General features: G+C 36.7%; 1 protein-coding gene across 1 annotated transcript in view; it reads right to left on the bottom strand.

Annotated features, from left to right (window-relative positions):
- INPP5F (inositol polyphosphate-5-phosphatase F) overlaps positions 1–19,997 on the bottom strand; it is a 48,407-nt gene extending 28,410 nt beyond the window's left edge. Inside the window, exons 1-4 of the mRNA XM_039325760.1 lie at positions 19,749–19,997; positions 10,841–10,921; positions 4,163–4,299; positions 3,297–3,425 (exon numbers count right to left, since the gene is read on the bottom strand). Of these exons, the coding sequence (XP_039181694.1) occupies positions 3,297–3,425; positions 4,163–4,299; positions 10,841–10,921; positions 19,749–19,845 (444 nt within the window). The 5' untranslated portion in view covers positions 19,846–19,997. The remainder of the gene's footprint in view (positions 1–3,296; positions 3,426–4,162; positions 4,300–10,840; positions 10,922–19,748) is intronic.
- Between the last annotated feature and the right edge of the window lie 213 nt (positions 19,998–20,210).

Below are 20,210 nucleotides of genomic sequence, written 5' to 3'. Positions count from 1 at the left end.
CAAACAGTGTCCTAAATAATAAAAAAATGTAAAAGGTACTATTTTTATTTAATGAAAGAAATAGGCATCACATCTCCTATTTTTAAAAAATACTGCTCACAATAAGCTTTAAATACTGTATACACAACTTTAAAAGACAATCTCTCTAGATGCTTACTGCAAATGGCCATTCATAAATAAACCACGTCAAAAGTTGCCAATTGTAAACATAGTTATTTTCTTCTTATGAACCACAAAATCTATTGTTTCAAAATATAGCAATTAAAAATTAATCAATGACTTCATAAGTGAAGACCTGATCCATTAAGTCCACTCGTGAGGTTGGTATTTAATTATTTACTTATTTGTTAAATTTACATCTTGCCATGGGACTACTCTGGACAGCTTACAACAATAAAATAGAAAAAAAATTAAAAATGTAAACATAACAATAGCAAAGGAATAGAATAGTAAACAATGGAAATACAATAATATGAAATTTAAAAGATGGGAGGGGGAGAGCAGGAAGTGCAAGGTAGAGGTGGGGGTCTTCAGGCCCCTACAGAAAAATAGAGGACGGTGAGGCAAATCTCATCCCGGGGGGGGGGGGGGCAGAATGTCCCAGAAGGTCAGCACTACAGCAGAGATCCCATCTGGATCCCATCAGTCGGAGTTACTTGACCAAAGGGCTTGTCTTAGCAGGACAAGATGGTTCGTCAAGTAATCTGGACCTATGCTATGTAGGGTTTTAAGGTCATAACCAACATATTGAACTGCACTCAGAAGCAAACTGGCAGCTCGCAAAGCAGTGGTACAACTTGGTTCACTCTACCAGCCACAAAGACTAATTGTGCTGCCATGATTTGTACCAGTTGAAGTTTCTGAATGCATTTCAAGGGTAGTCCCATGTAAACGTAAAAGCCCCATGTGTGCTATATTGCATTAAAAACATTTTCTGTATCAGCATTACTGGAAAGAATTCAAAGCAACTACAGCTTATAAATTTCTGTTGAGAAATGTATTTATGGAGGAACTATAATAATGGGGCAATGCAACTTTGATTTAAACCCATTTGTGTTTCAAAATAACATTTTAGTCTACATTCTTATATGCTTTATAGACCATGGCTATTAATGTGTTTTCATATGTAATATTTATTGATGTGCATATCAAAGTATTTGTTGTTGTTTTCTCCAGTACTCATTTTGTTTTTCTTGTATGCTTTAATAGGGAATATGTTGAATGAGAATTGATGTTACTAATAATCTACTGTACAGTAATAATTTCAGTATTTGATTTTCACCCTTTGCCTCACTGCCTTTTCAATATTTCTTTTGGTTCCACATCAGCAGCAAAGGATCAGGATCCTTTATTGCAAAATGGCCTCCAGATAATTGTAGGATGTCCTTGCTGTTCATCATCTAAAAACTAGCATTCTGAAATTCTGTATTTTTTTTTCAGAACAAGGAGGTTCGATGTATGAAGCACTAGTTGGTAGATAAAATTAATGCAGAATCAGACTAAAATCAGACTAATTGTCATTTGAAACATAAAGTAGTAGATATTATCATATTCTGTACTGTACTATATTCCAGTCCCTTAAACACAATCAGTATGGAATTATTTTTTCTTTCTTTTACATATGGACTGACCTACTTTAAGTTCAAAAGAAAAAAAAATAAGAGAATCACCCAGGCATTCTGACAGCAAATACCAGATGTAGCTAATGAAATGTAGCCACATGTGAGAAAAGCATGATTGAGTTGCGGACCTGGATTTTGTGGGATAAAATAATATAAAACCTATAGCAATGAAGGATAATCAATTTAATCTGTATCTTAAAACAGAGGGGGAAAACAATACTACTGTTGATACCAGCATGAACAACCATATGAATGTCAGCACACAATTGTAGCCAGACACAAGAGGACCAAAATGTGACTACAGAAAACCAAACAGAAGGCTGCAATATCTGAGATTGAATATGAACAGGGGGAAAAAGGAAACTAAACATTTGTTGCAAAGTTCTACAGCAGTAATGGCAAACCTTTTAGAGACCAAGTGCCCAAACTTCAACCCCAAACCCACTTATGTATTGCCCGGTGCCGGGTGGGCGTGGCCGCCGGGTGGGGGTGGCTACAGTGGTCATGGCAGACAGGTGGGTGTGGCCAGGGTGGGCATGGCCAGCTCGACGTTGCTCCTGGGGAGGGATGCCTGTGGGGGCCGGGCAGGGTTGGGAGAGATCCAGGGGTCTCTGGTGGGTGGGGCAGTGGGCAGGAGGCTGGTTCTGCGGGGTAAGGCGAGGCAGGGCGGGGTTGCCATGTCGCAGGACAAGGCGAGGCAGGGGCCGGGGCGGCTGCTGCCTGACACCATCGGCCCCCGCACACAAAGGCCAGCAAGCGCATGGGTGCTGGAATGCATCTGGCCACAAGGGACCTTGGCAAGTTAGCCGGTGGCTGGTTGAAGAGGACGGTTGCCATCTCTGGGGCATGGCGCACGTGCCCACAAAGAGGGCTCCGAGTGCTGCCTCTGGCACGCGTGCCATAGGTTCACCACCACTGTTCTACAGTAACATAGGCGAGTCAATAACAAGCTAAATGTAGGAAACAAATGAATCCAAGGATTTGCATCTAATAAAAACAATAAATTATTTAAAGTGTTCCTAGGGATTCTTTCACAGGGGTATATTGGAAAAGAAGTTTAGAAGAGAGATTAGAAGCAGTATTGAACATGTTGATTGAAATGATAACATGTTCAAGTAGTAATATGAATTGTATTGTGCAGTTAGAAATTATCAGGAAAAGTGCAGAGTTTCAAACTTATGTGAAATACTAAAAGATAGTACCTGCAACAGTAAACACATATATTTGGGGACCCAAGGAGAGAGAAAGGTAAATGTTTTATTAGAACTGAATCTGACAAATGGGGATAGAACCAGTCAAATAACATAAAGACATAAAGGGCTTCAATCAGTAAAGTTTGGTCTACTTCTGTATCTAAGCAGGATGAAAATAGGAGATAAAAATTAATCTGGCAGATAAAATAAAATACCCTTGATTACACTTGTGGGAATTTTAGCAAAGTTCAGAAGTATAACAGGAAAAAAGCAGCAGAAATAAACAGTGGAAGACAAGGGGAAAGGTTCGATTTAATCAAGAAACATCTCCAAAACAAGTGAAATAGAAATATGCTTGAATATTTGTGACTATATTAATCTACTAGTTGGAAGAAAAATACAAAATTAAATACATATGTGAGCAGTGTTTGTACAGCATCTACCATCAAAAATTCTTTAAAATCTGACAAATAATTATCACCTTCTTTTTATTAGAAGAGGAAACATTTGTTTTTATCTGAGTGAAGGTTCTCAGCAGAAATTTAGAATCATCTGGAGACTGTGTAATTTTATCTGTTTTATATATTCCAAAATGATGTTTTTTACAGGGCTGAAAAAGAATAAATTTTGTTAAAAAGATGCTTAATAAAATAATTAGTTATATAAAATGCATTCACAGATTAATATTTTTCTAAGAAAATTAAATAAAAGCTAACATTTGCATGATACCAAATACATTTTTTAATTTTATTTATTTATTGAATATATACTGCCTTTCATATTCTGTATTCTTACAATTAAATGAGGATAATAAATAGCAAAAAACTGGAAAGTTATATAGAATTCATTCTAACTATCACTAAAGAATTATCTAATATATCTGCTAAAAATTAGAAGATTCCACATTTTGAAAAGCCTTTTCATCTACTCTCTAACCTTGAGAAAGATCACTGTCAAAGATTTAATTCTGTTGAAACAAGATTTTTGGCAAAACTAATTGTCACTTGTATATCTAATCATAGCAGAGACATCCCATTAAAAAAATATCTGATACAATGCAAATGACCACAGAGAAGGAACAGGTTATAAATGCAGTACAGTACAGCAACTGAGAGATGGAAAGGAAGAAGTGTTCCAAATGTTTGATAAGAAATGTTTACATCCACTTACTATCCAGTTATCCTTTGGGTCAAATAATGATCACATTATAAATGTTTACCTAAAAAATATTATTCAGCATGGCTGCCTGATTTGATCATGATAACTTTCATTTCCACTTAGGTATCATTCCAATCATGTAAGTTGGTTGGAGCACTTCTTTTATGAATTGCTGGGATTTCATCTTACCTCAAAATCCAGATCCTGAGGTTCTGCTTCAGAAAGTGGTATTGCGACAATTTTTGTAATTTTACATACATCGTGATCTCCTGGAAGCTTGCCAACAACAAGTTTTTGGCGAATTAGAAGCAACCACCAAGGCAAATCTATACGAAATACAAATCTATTAGTTTGGAAAGAGAAATTTCAATTATAATTTTAACCAAGTGAATAGCAACCTTTCAATTTAGATATTCTCTTGATCAAGCTGACAAAATTACAACCTAACACTGAAGAGAAAAAGCCTCTTCTCGGTATGGAATTAAGGTTGCAGACCCCCAGAGCCCTGAAGGCCTTGAAAAAAACCTGCAAATAATATATTTATTTATATTATATTAATTCCAGTATATGAATATATTATACTAATATATTTTCTTTCACTAGGATATGGGCGTCAAACTCATGATGTCACGTGACATATCGCGACTTTTTTCCCATTGCCGGCAATGGGGTGGGTGCGGTTTTGGTGTGACGCATCCGACCCACGGGCCGGCAGTTTGACACCCCTACACTATAACAAAACCAATATCTGTTCCTTCCTAAAACAGATAGGATTTTTGGGATTTTTCTAATAATGAACATAGTGGTTAAAATAAAAATAATAATAAATTTTATTTGCAGAAAGAGTTCACTACCATGGCCAAATAATAGGCTTTTAAAATAAACTGTTTAAAATTTTCAGTTTTAATTTAAGATTCAAGCTAATTATTTTTCTTGTGTCCTGACACTTGCCTAACCATGTTAACACTGCATATACAATCTGGTTTATAACACTATTAAGTAACTTATTAATCAGGTTAATATGTTAGACTGTGAATCCTATGGGGCCATATTGTTTGTTGGGTAAATGGGTAATGACCAGTAATTCTTAATCCAGGGTATGATAAAATGAGACACCATATGTGGCACTGATTTGAGCTCCCAAAACAAATGAGATTTGAATCCAATAAATAGAAATTTATTCATCAGGTAGGATGAGTTGGGTTTTTTTTATTGAAATGTAAAATCAGGGTTACTGCATAATCTCCAGGCCACCGCATACATTCTCATAAGAGACTAACATTATCTATAGCTCTTTTGCCATATCTTTTATTGATGATTCCAGTTATGTTTTAGTTTCTGTTCTGCATCTTAATCACTGTTACTTACCTTGAATTTTCCACTGAATAAAAGGATATAACAATGAAAATAATTTTTGCAGAATAAGGCAGAATGTTTTTCAGACTATAACATTTAATGACAATGCATGCCAATGAGCATTACATTTCTTCTGAAGATTCAGAGTTAAATACCTCCAATTTACTTTTTTTCAAGTACTTTAAAAGGGAGTGATATTGTAGCATTCTATTATTGTAATAAAGCCCCAAAACAGAATCAGGATAACTGATATAATTACAGCTTCATTCATAAAACAATAAAATACACCGTACTTAAAGAATATTTGTATGCTAATTATTATTTATAGCAGTATAATTATTTATACTGCCCTGGTCAGTATCAATAGTGTCTTTATTTTAGTAGCCAATAGAGAACTACAGAATTAAATAAAATTAAAAAAACTCAAATAGCATATATCCATAGTTACAGTGGTACAACTCCACTTAGGCAATACTCTAACAGCAAATGAAAAAAAAACCTGCAGGAAGAATAATTCCCCCTTGCTCTTTAAGCTTCTTATAGCCTGTGACAAGCTGTTTCAAACTGGAAAATTGGGGGGGGGGGCAGCTGAATTGGTAAAAATGGTTTCATCACATCTTTCAAAAGGAAGCAACTTGAATCTCAGTGTCTTCCACAGATGAAAAGAACCCTTCCATTCACAGAAGGAATAGATTCTCCAGGAGTTTATTTCTTTACAAATGTTTTATGACATCACTATCTATAAACCAACCTATATGCTCTCAAATTTGCTGTTGAGATTGGAAGAAGTATATTCTTTGCAATTCCTGTGAGGTGAAGAAAATGCAATCATGCAAACAGACTTCCGCTTATGTAACATTGGTTTCATAATTAATTTCAATCGGAAGAAAAGATGAGGTATTTCTATGCATGATTTCCTTTACCACAGTGGTTTGTGTGTGAGAAAAGAGAATGATCATTATATCTGGTGAGAGGGAGAATGATTTTCATCTTTACAGACAATATTTTGATGAGTAAATATCAATTCTATTTTGTTGTTGTGGCTGTTTTCTTCTAGTGTATCATTTCTGGTCAGGTGTGTCTTTGTGTTGGAAAGGTAAGATCTCCAAGATTGGTTTTCATTTGGAGACAAAAAAACATAATTATATATGGGTATTTCAAAGAATTTTCTGTCTTTTTTTAATTATTTACTTCCCTATTTTGAGGAGTCCACGTTAAATATTTTTTCTTGCAGATAAAGAAAATAAGTATGCTTATCTGATTAAAAATATATAACAAAGTATAAGCAAGATTTTAAAAAAACAGAAAGGTCATTGCACAAATAAAAGAAAGATCTAGCTTTAGTGGCGTAAGTTACATTAAAACAAGTCTACTAATCCAGCCAGTGCTTTTTTAAAAAAAAAAAAGTGGTGGAACTCACACCCATCATACAACCCGCCTTGCCTACCCTACAAGGTTCCATCCAAAAAAGGTGCCAGAACTCCGTTCTGGGCGTTCTATGAGAAAAAAAAGCCCTGAATCCAGCGATCCCCAACCTTGTGGGCACCAGGGACCAGTTCCGTGGCTCCACGGACCGGAGGGGGCGTGGTTTCACATGCTGCCTGCATCCCACAGACCAGGAGTTAGAGAGCTCTGTACTAATTTATTTGCTGTCTCCCATGGACCACTTTATTCAGGCATTCCCTCAAGTATATAAAGATCTTAAAATTGAAAGTTCTTAAAAGAACAATGGGATCTTCTTCGAGCATGTCTCCAGCTTCTTCTGTTTTGGACCTTGCTTTGTTGCACTCATTTGAATGTAAATGAAAATATTCCTCATGATTATGGATAACGCTGGGTCTGGGAAAAAGCAGTATTTACAGCCAGGAAGAAACAAACAAAAAGTATTACGGCCCCACCCACCTCAGAACACAGTGGATATTTCTCTTGTTTTGACTAATAGCCAGAATACATGCCCATCTTTCAACAACAGAAGCAAACCCCATACCAGGCAAGATAAAGCAAGCTGTTACTAATACTGCAATTGTTTATATACACAGTTTAATGACAGTGTTGACAATTGGTTTTTGTATTTTATCTGCAGCATCTAGAAAACAATTTTGCTGCCAAAAAAAATGAAAACCCTTTTTTATCTCTAATGTTCCAAGTAAATATTCTTTGTATCCAATCACAATGCAGTCCCTTCTATTCATCTGTCTCCAGAAAGGAAGGGAAAAACACAGCTATGAGTATGTTTTCAGAAGTAGTTTGTTCAAACAGATTTAGAATAGGACAGTACACAGACTACTATTATTTATTAATTATAAATAAATTTACTATATTTAAAATATTCAAAAGCTTCACATATTCAATAAAATGTGACCATGTTACGGTACTTGTGAGGTATTTAATTTTTATTTGATTTTGAAAGTAAATTATTTGAAAAAATAGTCTCCTTTTCAGTTGAATACAATACTTTTACAGCAAAACAATTAAACTCATAAATATGCAAAAATTAATAAAACTGAATTTCTGAGGAACTATTTTAAAACATATTCACACAACTACAAAGTTCCATTTCTGCTGCTAGAATAAGCTTCAAACTCTCAATTACATTTCCATAATAAATCTTTAAAATATCAAGAAATATTTTGGACTACTCCATAGGATTCTCATATACTTCCCTATAAACTAGTGTAACATTATTCTTACTTTGCATACCATGTTTCCCCGAAAGTAAGGCCTACCCAGAAAATAAGGCCTAGCTTGATTTTTGGTGATGGGCCTAATATAAGCCCTACCCCAAAAATAAGCCTAGGGCAAGGGGGGGGTAAATATGAGCCACGGGCCCCACACCCACTTACCTCACAGCCAGACCTCTCCTTGCTGGCCCATTTCTTCTCCGTTATCTTCTGCAGCCAGGCCTGCATTTCTCAGTCAGGCCTTTTCAGGCCACTGCAGCCAAGAACAGAGCTGTGGATTGAATTCATTATGGATTGAATCCATAGCTTGGTACTCAGCTGCAGAGACCTTCCGGAAAGGCCTGACGGCAAAATGCAGGCCAAAATGCAGCTGCAGAATGAAGCTGCTCCTTCAGCTAGAAGAAGTGGACCGGCTAGGCAGGGGGTGAGTATAAAAGACATCCCCTGAAAATAAGACCTGGTGCCTCTTTTAGAGGCAAAAAAAAAAAATAAGACCTGTCTTATTTGGGGAAAACACGGTAGTACCCAATGCTATCTCTCAACTACAGTCCTACTTTTCCATTAGCAGAAACTCCTGGGGATTCTGACAGATCTTTGAGCAATAAACTTTTTTATTACATTCCAGTTATTTCACAATAAACCATACTTATCTAAAAATAAAGTTTCATCTCTTTCTTTAATCTAGTTTTTTTCCTATGAACTAGAACTTATAAAAATAGCAGCAGCAATTCTTTGCTGTTCTAAAATTCTAAAGGAAGTAACACTATCCTCTTAAGCTTTTTTCAGAAAGAGGTTGAAGAAACAAAAGTGGGATAGATTTTCCTCCCATAATTGTCAGAGGAAATGTTCACAAAGTACAGCTTGCTCGGTTTAAGGCCACAGAAAACTAAGCTATCTCTGCAAAATAGACTTGCAAAAACAGTCAATAGTAGCTCCTGTTGCATTTTCTGAATCAGGCGCTATTATCTCTAAGAAAGAGATATAGTCCCATTAGATTTTTGCAGGATGCAACAGAAACATTACACTAGATTTTGAGAGGGGGTGGGGGGAGAGAGAGAGAGAGAGTGCCTCACACAAACATCCCAAAAAAGGGGGAAGTGTTTTAAATTCATATATTGCTTCTCTAGGTATAATCCACGATACTTATTTTCCTTATAGCTTTCTAATTTAGGTTTCATTTAAACTTATTTCCTCATAGCATCAATATAGGTAATCAATATTTTATGGACATAAAAATCTAAACTATAAAATCTATGTACAGGTTCTAGAAAAAAAAATTAGCTCTAGTTTGATGATCTAAAAAAAGCATCTTTAAGCAGCATATTGTGACAGTATATGGTAGTTTCTCATACTATCTTTCTCTCAAAAAACTGGAACAAGCCAGACAAATGAAAGTAAAAATGTATAAACCACTTTTATTGAAATTAGCTTGTGAGAAATAATTTTATTAACTTATCTATAATAATCGCAAACCAACTCATAAGAGATATTGCTTGCCTAAGTATTATTAAAAATAAAGTAAAGAAAGCCTGAGGACAAGCCAAGAGAATCTAAAGCAGGCTGACCTCACTTCTGAAATATTTAAGGTGTGCATACAGTACTTTTTTATCTCTTTTAGTGAAGAACAACCTGTCCAGCAACCAAAGATACTTCCCCCCTCCCCAAAGGCAATTGGACTTTCTTTTCAGTTGCCTTTGGAGTAAAAAATGCATCTTTGGTTGATTGAGAATCTCCATAGACCAGGGGTCCCCAACCCCAGTCTGTGGATCAGCCCCAGTCCGCAGCATGCCAGAAACCGGGTTGCAGAAACAAGTGAAGCCCCATCCGAGGGATGCAGGCAGTTCGCAAAACCATGCCCCTCCAGTCAGCAGAAAAACCTTTCCACGGAACTGGTCCTTGGAGCCCAAAAGATTGGGGGCCACTTCCATAGAGAACTTGTCTAGCTTTTACAGTAGCATAAGCACATGAAACCACTTAAGAGAAGGAAATCTTTAATAAATTGTAGTAACTAGGATAATGCAAACCATTTGGAAAAAAAGTGATTTATAAAACATGCTAGCACAAATGAAGCACCTTTCTTCAGAGCATGAAAGCAAGTATTATCCTTTGGAGTATCATACCAGAGTTTCAAAAGTTGTCCCCAAAGCACCTCTGCATGTATGTGCATATCCAGACACTGCTGTTATGATTACTAGCAAAGAATGTGTATATAAACATAGAGCAGAAAGCCAGGAACAGCCTTCAAAGTTATAAAGCTCTCAAGAAAAAGTACTACACTGACAATAACATGTTCTGTAAGGCATCTCTTTTACAGGCTTTGTAGAGCCCAATTATAATCTGCTCTCCAAAATGATGCCTTTTGATATAATATTGGTGATATTTCCATGCTTCTTCCAGAATGTTCAACTCAGCAGTTTTATTTATAATCCCAAACTAAGTTTACAGTTACAAGAATTCTCATTTTTACAGCCACATATTACTAATATATCACATACATTACTAACCATTTCAATATTTTATTAATACGTTCGTGAATGTGTATATATTTCATTCATATGTATATATTTTTCTTTCCTAACATCATTTGATAAATCACGAAAACACTTCATCAAGAAGTATGGCAGGTTTGAGACAGCTATGTGCTTTCCAATTCTTTATTAATTCAACAAAAAAGTGACACATTACATTGATAGAAGCATTGGCAAAGATCAGATATATTTTGTCAGTCATAGGTAATTTTAGAGTGGAGGTTCCTATCCCAACAGGCATAACAAATTGAACATTATTTTAATTATTTCTTCAGGCTGTACAAAAATTTTATTGTACGTACCTGTATGAAGTTGAATTTTGCCAATAATTCCCTCAATCAAACCCAGACAAATTGGATTCCAAGCCAAAAGAAGATCAGTAGCTGTAGAGGAAAAAGAGATGAGTTACATACATAAACTATCTTATCCATATAATTCAAATATACACTTATTTATCTGCAAAAACTGGGTTTCTATTAGGCAAGATGATGGTGTAAACACACTAGATACAAATTACTCCATTTAGTTAAGAAAATTTCTTTTAAGAAAACATTATATATTTCTTGATCTAATACCCTGACTAAAATTAAGTTTGATTTTTTTCCCCATAGCCAAGACTTTAGAAAGACAAATTCAAAAGTATCCATGTCCCTTTACCAAAAAGATGGTGGTTCTTAATCAAAGTAGGATTAATTCTTTGAGAAGTCCAATTTCATAATAAGAAAATATATTCATTCTTTCCTAATTCTGTTATGAGGAAAGGTACATAGCTGTTTTCTGGCTAGGATGACTTCTTCAGAATAAAGATGGAACTCAGCCATTTCTACGTAATATTAAACAAAATAAGATACTTGGAGAGCCAACAAGTTTTAGTTCATCTATAAAAGTTCTGGCAATGGCTTCAAAATCTAAGGGACTGGTTTGGACAAAACTCAGCAGCACTTTTTCGTGCTGCTGCTGATAAAAACAGGATCGCCAACATGATCGCCAATGTCTGATAACGGTTATGGCACAAGAAGAATTCTTACCACCTAACATATTTAGGATTGCTAGCAGAAAACATAAAAGTAGGTGATTTTGAGTTTTGAATTCCTACTTCAGGTGACTCCAAGGAACTCAATACATGATGATACAATACTCAATTGGCAAAGCTTCTCTTAATTTTTATCAATATACTTTTGTAGTTTTAATTAAATATTCTTTAAAACCACTGATGCCAAACTCTAGAAATAGAAGTGCATTTTATTGGGAAAAGGGAACATCAGAGGAAAAAACAAGAAAAGCAATACTTTAGAGAATCTAAATAAAATCAATAGTTATTATCAGCTTAAACAAGCAGATCTTGAGAATTATTGAATTATAGAAATAAAAGATGCTACCAGATCTAATATCCTGCCCACTACAGAAATCCAACAACACAGACAGATGTCTGTAAAACTCTTTAACCTCTGCTTGAACCCCTCCAGTGGCAGAGATCCAACTAACTCTCTGGGTAATTGGCTCTACTGTCAAACTTTTCCTACCTGCCAAGAAGGTTTTTTTTCTAATATTCACTGTCTTCTCATAACTTAAATACATTTTTCCATGTTATTCAGATAACTGAGGAATGATATCTTTCCTTCGTACCTCTATTTCAAGGCTAAACATTCTTTCATTTCATTCTATAGGACTTAATTACTAATCCCCTGATCATCTTCATTGCCTTTTTCTGAATTTGTTTCAAGTTCTCCAAATTTTTCATGAAGTATGATCCCCACAACTAAACACAATGCTTATGATGAAGTCTGTCCAAACTAGAATGCTGTAAAATTGAGCTGTTTGGAAACAGTGCTCCTGTTGATAAAGCCAAAAACTGCACTTGATTATTTTATAGCCACATCATGCTGTTGACACATATTCAGTTTGTAATCAGCTAATATTCCCATTTTTTTCACAAGTACTATTAATGAAACAAATTTTCCCAAACCCCTTCTTATACATAATTTCCTAAGAACCCTGATTGCCTTTGTTAATTTTATTCTGTTGTTTAAGCCCTTTCTCTAACTTCTCAAAGGTATTTTGAACTTGATTTCCATCTAGAGTTTTGTGAAACTTGAAAATCTAACACACGTTCTCTTCCCTTTTACTTTGCAGCTATTAATAAAAAATATTTAAAAATAGGGATAGCTAAATGCATCTCAATATTTCACTCCAGTTTAAAGGGACCTTTCTTGGAATATAATTTTCATCTGTTATATATCCTCTTAATTTTCATATCATGCAGTCCTTTAACTAGTTTGCTAATCAGAGCATTATATGATGTACATTAACATTAACAAATCAACTATGTCTATTATTTTCACAGCTAAGTAAGGAAATTGCCTTATCAGAAAGCAAGACATTTGTTTCTCAAGAATTATTCATGCTGACTTCTAATAATTAACAGAATGTTTTCAAGATGCTTTCAATCAATCATTTTATAATTTACTTAAGAATCTTCCCAAATAGCATTGTCAGACTGACTGATATATAACTCTCTGTATCTCCTTTTTCTTCCTTTTAAATTGTTGTTCTCCTCCTGGCACTTTGCTAGTTCTACCAGATTTCTCAAAGCTGGTATGTAAAAGTTAGTATGTCAATATCATGAATATGATACATAATAAGACAAGAAAACATTTTCTTACAATACATCACAGCCAGAGAGATCATAGAATCTTACTTCTGGAAATTATGATCAGAGATTACCTCGTCCAACCCCTATTTGTTGTAGGATCTGATAAAGTGGCTGCCTGGAATAGATGGGTGGGGCCTTGGATTGTATCATTCTAAGTGACCTATGTATGCCAATTCAAGTACAACTAGTTTACCAGCAGCTCTGGGAAATGAAATGCTAGAAAGATGCCAGGAGGAGGAAGTCTTCTGCAATTGGAGGAAAACTCAAAGTGAATTTGACCAGGCAATTATAAGAGCCATATCCGGGATTACCTCATCGCAATGAGGATGGCAAAATGTCAACATTTCTCCACTCTTACTGCATCTGCTAATAATCATCCAGCAAAACTGTTTAGGATAGCCCAGTCCTACTGGGTAAGGAGAGCCCCATCCAGAACATCTGAGGCATTTTTTAGATTATTCTGGCTGGCTGTAAGATAAAGTCACTCTGCCTTGAACTCTGATTGTGTCAGGCCAGACTGACTGAGGTATAGTCTGGTGCTGTGATCTGGGATGGGTTTATGCTGGTAATTCCTGAGGAAGTGGCCAGGGCTCCTTATATTGTCATTTGTTCACTGGATCTGGGTGCTTTCTAGCTCATGATAGCAGCCAAGAAGGTCACCTGCAGTAGGGTTCATGATGTAATGTTGGTCTCTCTGACGTGTGTGTGTGTGTGTGTCTGTCTGTCTGTCTGTCTGTCTGTCTGTCTGTCTGTCTGTCTGTCTGTCTGTCTTAAAAGAGGTGGTGGTATATTTCTCAAGAGCCCACCATTAGATCCAACAGTCTTCAATATCTATCAACCAGTGTCCAACCTTCCCTTTCCCTTTAATGGTTTAGGAGTGTGATACCTGCTTTGACTGACACTTTGCTTCTGTGTGAATTCAAGGAGCTGGCCATTACTTATAAAACCCAACATGACAGAGAACTTGGTTATTGAGGAGCCACCAATCTCCCATAATATCTGCTTGGCAGGATTGACACATTCTGAGTTCCAACAATTAAACAATACCATGTTTTAGGACCCAGGAAGACACATTCTTTGCAACAGTGCTTGACTTCTGGAAAGAGATTCACCTCAAGATTCAAATGTCCCCTACCCAGTGATATTTTGAAGGGCCCTTAAGACAAGGCACCCAGCCATTTCACAGGGACAATTTATGCTACCTTTCTTCCTTTGTTCCCATCCAGGTTTATTTTCTTTGCCATCTTGTTTGTATTTTTGTACTCTTATTTTTTTAAAAAACATTTTAAACTATTTGTAAATTGCCTAGAGTTGTTGGGAATTAGAAGGCATATAAATGACTGAAACACAAATGTTGAACAACAAAGGAAGAAACCCTTAGCGCCCTATTCAGTGGTATTCAGCTAATGCAGAGCCGTTAGTTATACTATAGCTGAGGTCATTCAGCCAATTATGAATCCATATAACAGTTGTAGCATCAAACACAAATTTTATCACTATACTAAAGAGGACAGGATGAAAGATTTTGTTGAGTTCCTTGTTGATCTTTCTGAAGCAGGTCCAGAAAACCCATGGGGAGGTACAACAGAGACAAGAAATTTTTAGAAAGAGAAAATGGGCTACCTAATATTCACCACTTTAAAATGCAAATCATAAAAATGGATTACCTTCCAAGTTCAGATTTTAAGATTCCTTATTAGAAATTTCTACAAGTTGCTCTTTTGACACTTATGTCTAACGTTGACTAAGATTAACAAAGATATTTTTACTTAATTCAAAACCCAGGAACAAACTACATTATAAAAGATATATAATTGTTCAACCTAGGAAATGAATCTCCAACAAAAATAAATGCACAAAAACAGCTCTGAAAACTCACTTAATCCACTTAACACAGATTTTCTTAATTACAAAGATAGCCTTACACATAGTTACAGTAGCTTCTTTCTTTACAGCTTTTACCATGCACACTTCAAACAAACTACTGTAGCTTATTTTAAACTAAAACCAAAAGGGAATATCATATTTCACAATTCAATTATACAGAAGCATTCAGAAACTAGTACCAGTCTCTTTGTCCACTTCACTATCTGAAATTACAGTAATCCAACTCTATGGTATTTTTAAATCAAACCCTTATAATGTTATCTAAGTTAAACTTCAAAATGTGAGTATTGGGGAAGGGGAAACAGAAAAATGCAGGAAAATCTTCCCACAACAAAAAAGAACAACCTAAAACAATACCAAGAAATTAATTAAGAGTTCTGTATTGTGTTAATAAACATCTTATTCAAATAAACATTTGTTTTACAGCAAATATATTTTACATAAAACTATTTTAACTATTATAGCAGCAGTTTTTACTGCATTTTCTTTTTCTGGTTTGTATTTCTCAGTTTTATTTCTTTACATTTTTAAGCACCCAAGTAAAGAATAGACATTGGTAGAACAAGATACACATTTCAATATGAATGTTTCAGACCAAATTATATGTAACTTAAAAATTAATCAATTGTTGGTTGGATATAGTCTTGGGTATTTGGCACAGAAATGATTGATAGAGAATAGAGTAATTACAATTGTATGTAATAAATGGGAATCATAAGAGAACTCATAATCATCTAGTTTTAAATGTTTCACTTCATGACTGTAAGATAAACTGACTACAGCATGATGACCTATGGTAGGAGTACCCTTTTTTTCAAATTATGGATCACATTTGATCAATAGACAAAGATAAGTAGGAAGAAGTAAGGAAAATGGATCTGATTTAATTTCAGCTACTGGCAAAGTGAAAGCTACTTTGGACTTAAGGTTAAAGACATAGGGCTAGAAACTGGAAGACTATGAATTCTAGTCTTGCCTAGGCACTAAGCCAACTGGACATTTTCAGGTCAGTTACCATTTCTGAAAAGGATGCTAAAAAACTACAGTATATGGATTTGTCCATGTAGTTGCCAGTAGTGAAGATATACTTGAAAATAGAAACACAAAAGGCAAATAATTACACAAATTACCTGTTTCAATGTAACATAGCTTTCCACATTTTCAGACACTTTTTTAAAAAGACAATCAAAGGGATTCCAAAATGAAACCAAAGGGAAAGAGGATCCCTAAGCAATTTGAAATTCTAAAGAAAACCTAGATGTGCTATTGAAAATACTGAAAAAAAAATCAAAAGAGTCTGCTGCTTTTCAAGTATCTCCAAAATCAGTAATGTATCAAAGAAAATCCTTCCAAGACCAAAGAAGGTCAAACCATCTTCCTAATGCTGTATTTTCTTCAAAGATAATTACAACCTAATTCTTATTACAGAATTTAAAAATTCAGTCTTCAAGATACATTCAAAATTCTAGCAAATGCATGAATTTCACAGTGATTTCTCAAATATAATTAGACAATCCTGTAATGCCATATTGGGAAAAAAATAACAAATATATACCCCAATATATCAACTTAAAATTGTTGTGGATGAATTACAGGTAATCCTTGACTTATGACCATAACTGAGCCCAAAATTTATGTTGCTAAGACAATTTTAAAGTGAGTTTTGCCCCATTTTATGACCTTTCTTGCCACAGGTGATGAATGAATCATTGTAGTTGTTTATTATTGCAGTTATTAACATGGTTAAGTGAATCTGGCTTCCCCATTGACTTTGTTTGTCAGAGGATCGCAAAAGCTGATCACATGATCCCAGGACACTGCAACCATCATAAATACGACTCAGTTGCCAAGCATCCAAATTTTGATTACATAACCATGGGGATGCTATAACAGTCATGAGTGTGGGAAATGGTCACTTTTTTCAGAGCTGTTTTAACTTTGAACTGTCACTAAACAAACTGCTGTAAGTTGAGGATTGCTTCTATATGAGTGGCAAATTTGGCAATCATTGTTAAACTGCTTACAGTTTGAAAAACTATGCCGACATTACAGCAAACTTTGCTACATAATGCCACAAATAAACAAAACCAACCATTTTAGCTTTCACTTTTTTTTACTTCATTAGCACAAACTCTAAACTCAAAAATAAGTAGAACATGTGAACAGATTGTCATTGAAGCAAAAAAATATCTCCAAAGAAGGATAATAAAAGAACAAGCATATTGTCATTTCAATATGTTTCACTCTCTTACTTATAACTCTGCGCAATCAGCAGGAATTCAATGCTTAGTCAAATCTGTCACAGACAATATAGTTATGATTCTTCCTAAAATGTTCAGAAACCAGCTCACAATAGCCAGCTCAGAAAAAGAGCAGCAAAGCAGCAGTCAAAGATCTCTTTGTAGGGCGTATCAGCAATCCATTGTTGGCACTTCTTCAAATCACAAGACTGATAGGTCTCACCTATCTGAATTATAACAGAGATAAAATGTTAAAACACAACTGCATACTTGTATGATGAGAACTTTTTAAAAAACATGAAAAATGAAATAACCCATTCAAGGCTTAGCTGAAGACTTTATCTTCCCACTTTACTGTGTGTCAATTTCTTTAACCAACTTCATCCCTAAAGTACAATAATTAACTATGTGGCTACTTCATTTTCCAGAAGCGTACCTACCTCTGATTCTGTAAAGGATCTTGCCACTAGTCTACTAAAATCACCATAATGCTCCTAAATGAACATATTTTTAGAACTTCATACTGTTCATCAACACTTAATAATTTTACTCTCTGTATGACTGTAAGTAGGTTAACTGCTCTGGCTGTGTCAGCTTACCAATGGATGAGCACCAACTTTGTTGTGTAAAGAAGCCTGCAGAAGAGTTGATCACAGCCACGGGGAGATGCAAAGTGCAGTGGAGCACCCACTCCCATTTTATAGGGTAATTCCCCCAATCTGGCCAGTGAAGGGGGGGGGGAACCACAGCTGATCATCAGCCTGGATGTCAGCTTTACCAGGCAGGCCAGAAAGAAAACATGGTCAGATGAGTTAATTCTACTTTATTATACAATTCTTCCCATCTCCTTTACAACCTAAGAAATTATGTAGACTATCCTGTCTCTTATCTGACCATTTTAGGCAGCATATCTGGCTCCATCTTCACATATGATTATACAGGGAAGCTAACTGGTAAAGTGGGAGAAACAAGTATTTAAAAAACCAGCAGGCTCCCACCCCCAGCCTGCCAATAGCTGATCAGGAGTGGGGGAAGTTGGGAAGCAAATGAAAAGCAATTACTCTTTCAAAACCCCCAGGCCCGCAAAAAGCTGAATAGCTCCAACTAAAGCAGCAGAACTGATAATCACAGGAGACAGTTTCTGGCTTTCGAGTGAACCAGTTCTTCTATTTTACTGGGCATCTCCCCCAGGTTTCAATCCTGCTTTGACCCACATAGGAAGAATACATGGATCAGCCATCTTTCAAAACTTACTTCCACATCACTTTGATTGATAAACGTATTCCCATCTGCTTATGATGTCAAGAAAAAAACAGGATTTTACTTAAAACTGCTTACAGTGACACATTACAGTTACACAAGCAACACACTACCATCTGGCAATAAAAAGAAGGACAGTAAATGCAGAATTTAGCAATTTAACAATGAGAATTCTATGATGGTATAGCATACCCAAGAACAGGTGGGTAGCACTTCATCTCTGCTACAAGTATACCCCCCCCCCAGATCTCTTTTCCAAATGGCATACAAAATCTCTTACATATATATCCAACTGATTATTGCTAAGCCAAACTGACAATTTGATGTAACATTACATTCATTAAACCATGTCTCAACTTTATTCCTGTGACTGAAATAAACTGTTACAATTCAAACATTAAAACAGAGGAAGAGAAAAAAAATCCATATACCAATATTTCAAATAGGCCATTTCATATATCCACAGTAAACCAACAAAACCCCCTGCTTTATCTATCTAAAGGTCAAGTACAACAAGCCCAGAAATATTGGACAGGAGGAGATCACAGCCCACACTAGAAAAAGGCAGGCCAGAATAGGGCAATATTACCATCCTGAGAAAAGGTATTAGGTAAGGATAAAAAAGTGCCCCATCTTCCTCAAGAAGATCCAGCGTACCACAAGGCCCTTTACTGGTTCACTCTGTAAAATACTTCAGGTATTTAAAGAACCCCCTTCAGGACTGAACATGGCCTCTCCTGAACATCCCGTATGTGCTCATTTCTCCACTTCAGGGGAAGCGAAGAGGACTTGCCCCCTCCTCTATTTGCAGATCAGCACTTCTCACCAGACTCCCCCTCCCCTCCTCTTCCCCCTCCAGATAACACGGAACACCTCCAGGTGAGCCAACGTGCACTCCTTCGCCCAGTCAGTGGATCAACTGCCCGCCGTCCCTCCCTCTCGGCAACCCGAGAACCGCACCTCCCTTCAGCCCCTCAGCAGGTGCCCTTCCCCTCCTTCCAGCTATTCTGTATTACCCCCCCCCTCCCGAGCTCTTTCTACTCCTTCTCGGAACCGGCAAAGTCCCGCCGACGCCAGGTTTAACCACCGAAGTGTTCTTGCTCCCGCTCCCCGCTCTCCTTTCCCCAGGGGCGGTTGCTCGGTCCGGCCACCGGCTGCGGACGAACTCACCGGGTCGGAGCTGTAGGCTGCCGTCGGTGCGGCTACACCAGAGCGCCCGGTTCTCCTGTTGCAAAATGTAGTGATCCTTCGCTTGGAAAAGCTCCATGGCGGGGCAGCCAATGGAAGGGAGGGAGGAAGCAAAGGCAAGGAGAGAGAGCACCGCTGCGCTTAGGAAGCCACTGCCGAACAAGCGGCAGCCAAACCCAACCGGACCTGCCCTCCGCCGCCGAAACCCGGCACGACCCAACCCTCTCAAGGGCGGCTATTCCGGGAAGAGCCGCGGAGACGCGCGCAACAGCCTCCGCCGCGGAGCTTGGTTGTGCTCCGACCGGATGGGTTCCGGCGCACGCATACCGGCGGACACGTGACCTCAGGCTTCCCTTCCCCCTCCTTTTTTTTCGTTTAAAGAGAAAGTGGCTCCTTACTCGCCGCGCAGCTTCACGTTAAGGGAAGGGGGGGGCGAAATAAATC

The sequence above is a fragment of the Crotalus tigris genome, unplaced genomic scaffold, assembly GCF_016545835.1.
Source record: "Crotalus tigris isolate CLP2741 ecotype Arizona unplaced genomic scaffold, ASM1654583v1 scf7180000017536.10889498, whole genome shotgun sequence".
In the NCBI taxonomy this organism is placed as follows: Eukaryota; Metazoa; Chordata; class Lepidosauria; order Squamata; family Viperidae; genus Crotalus; species Crotalus tigris.
This window is presented reverse-complemented; position numbering and strand designations above follow the sequence as displayed.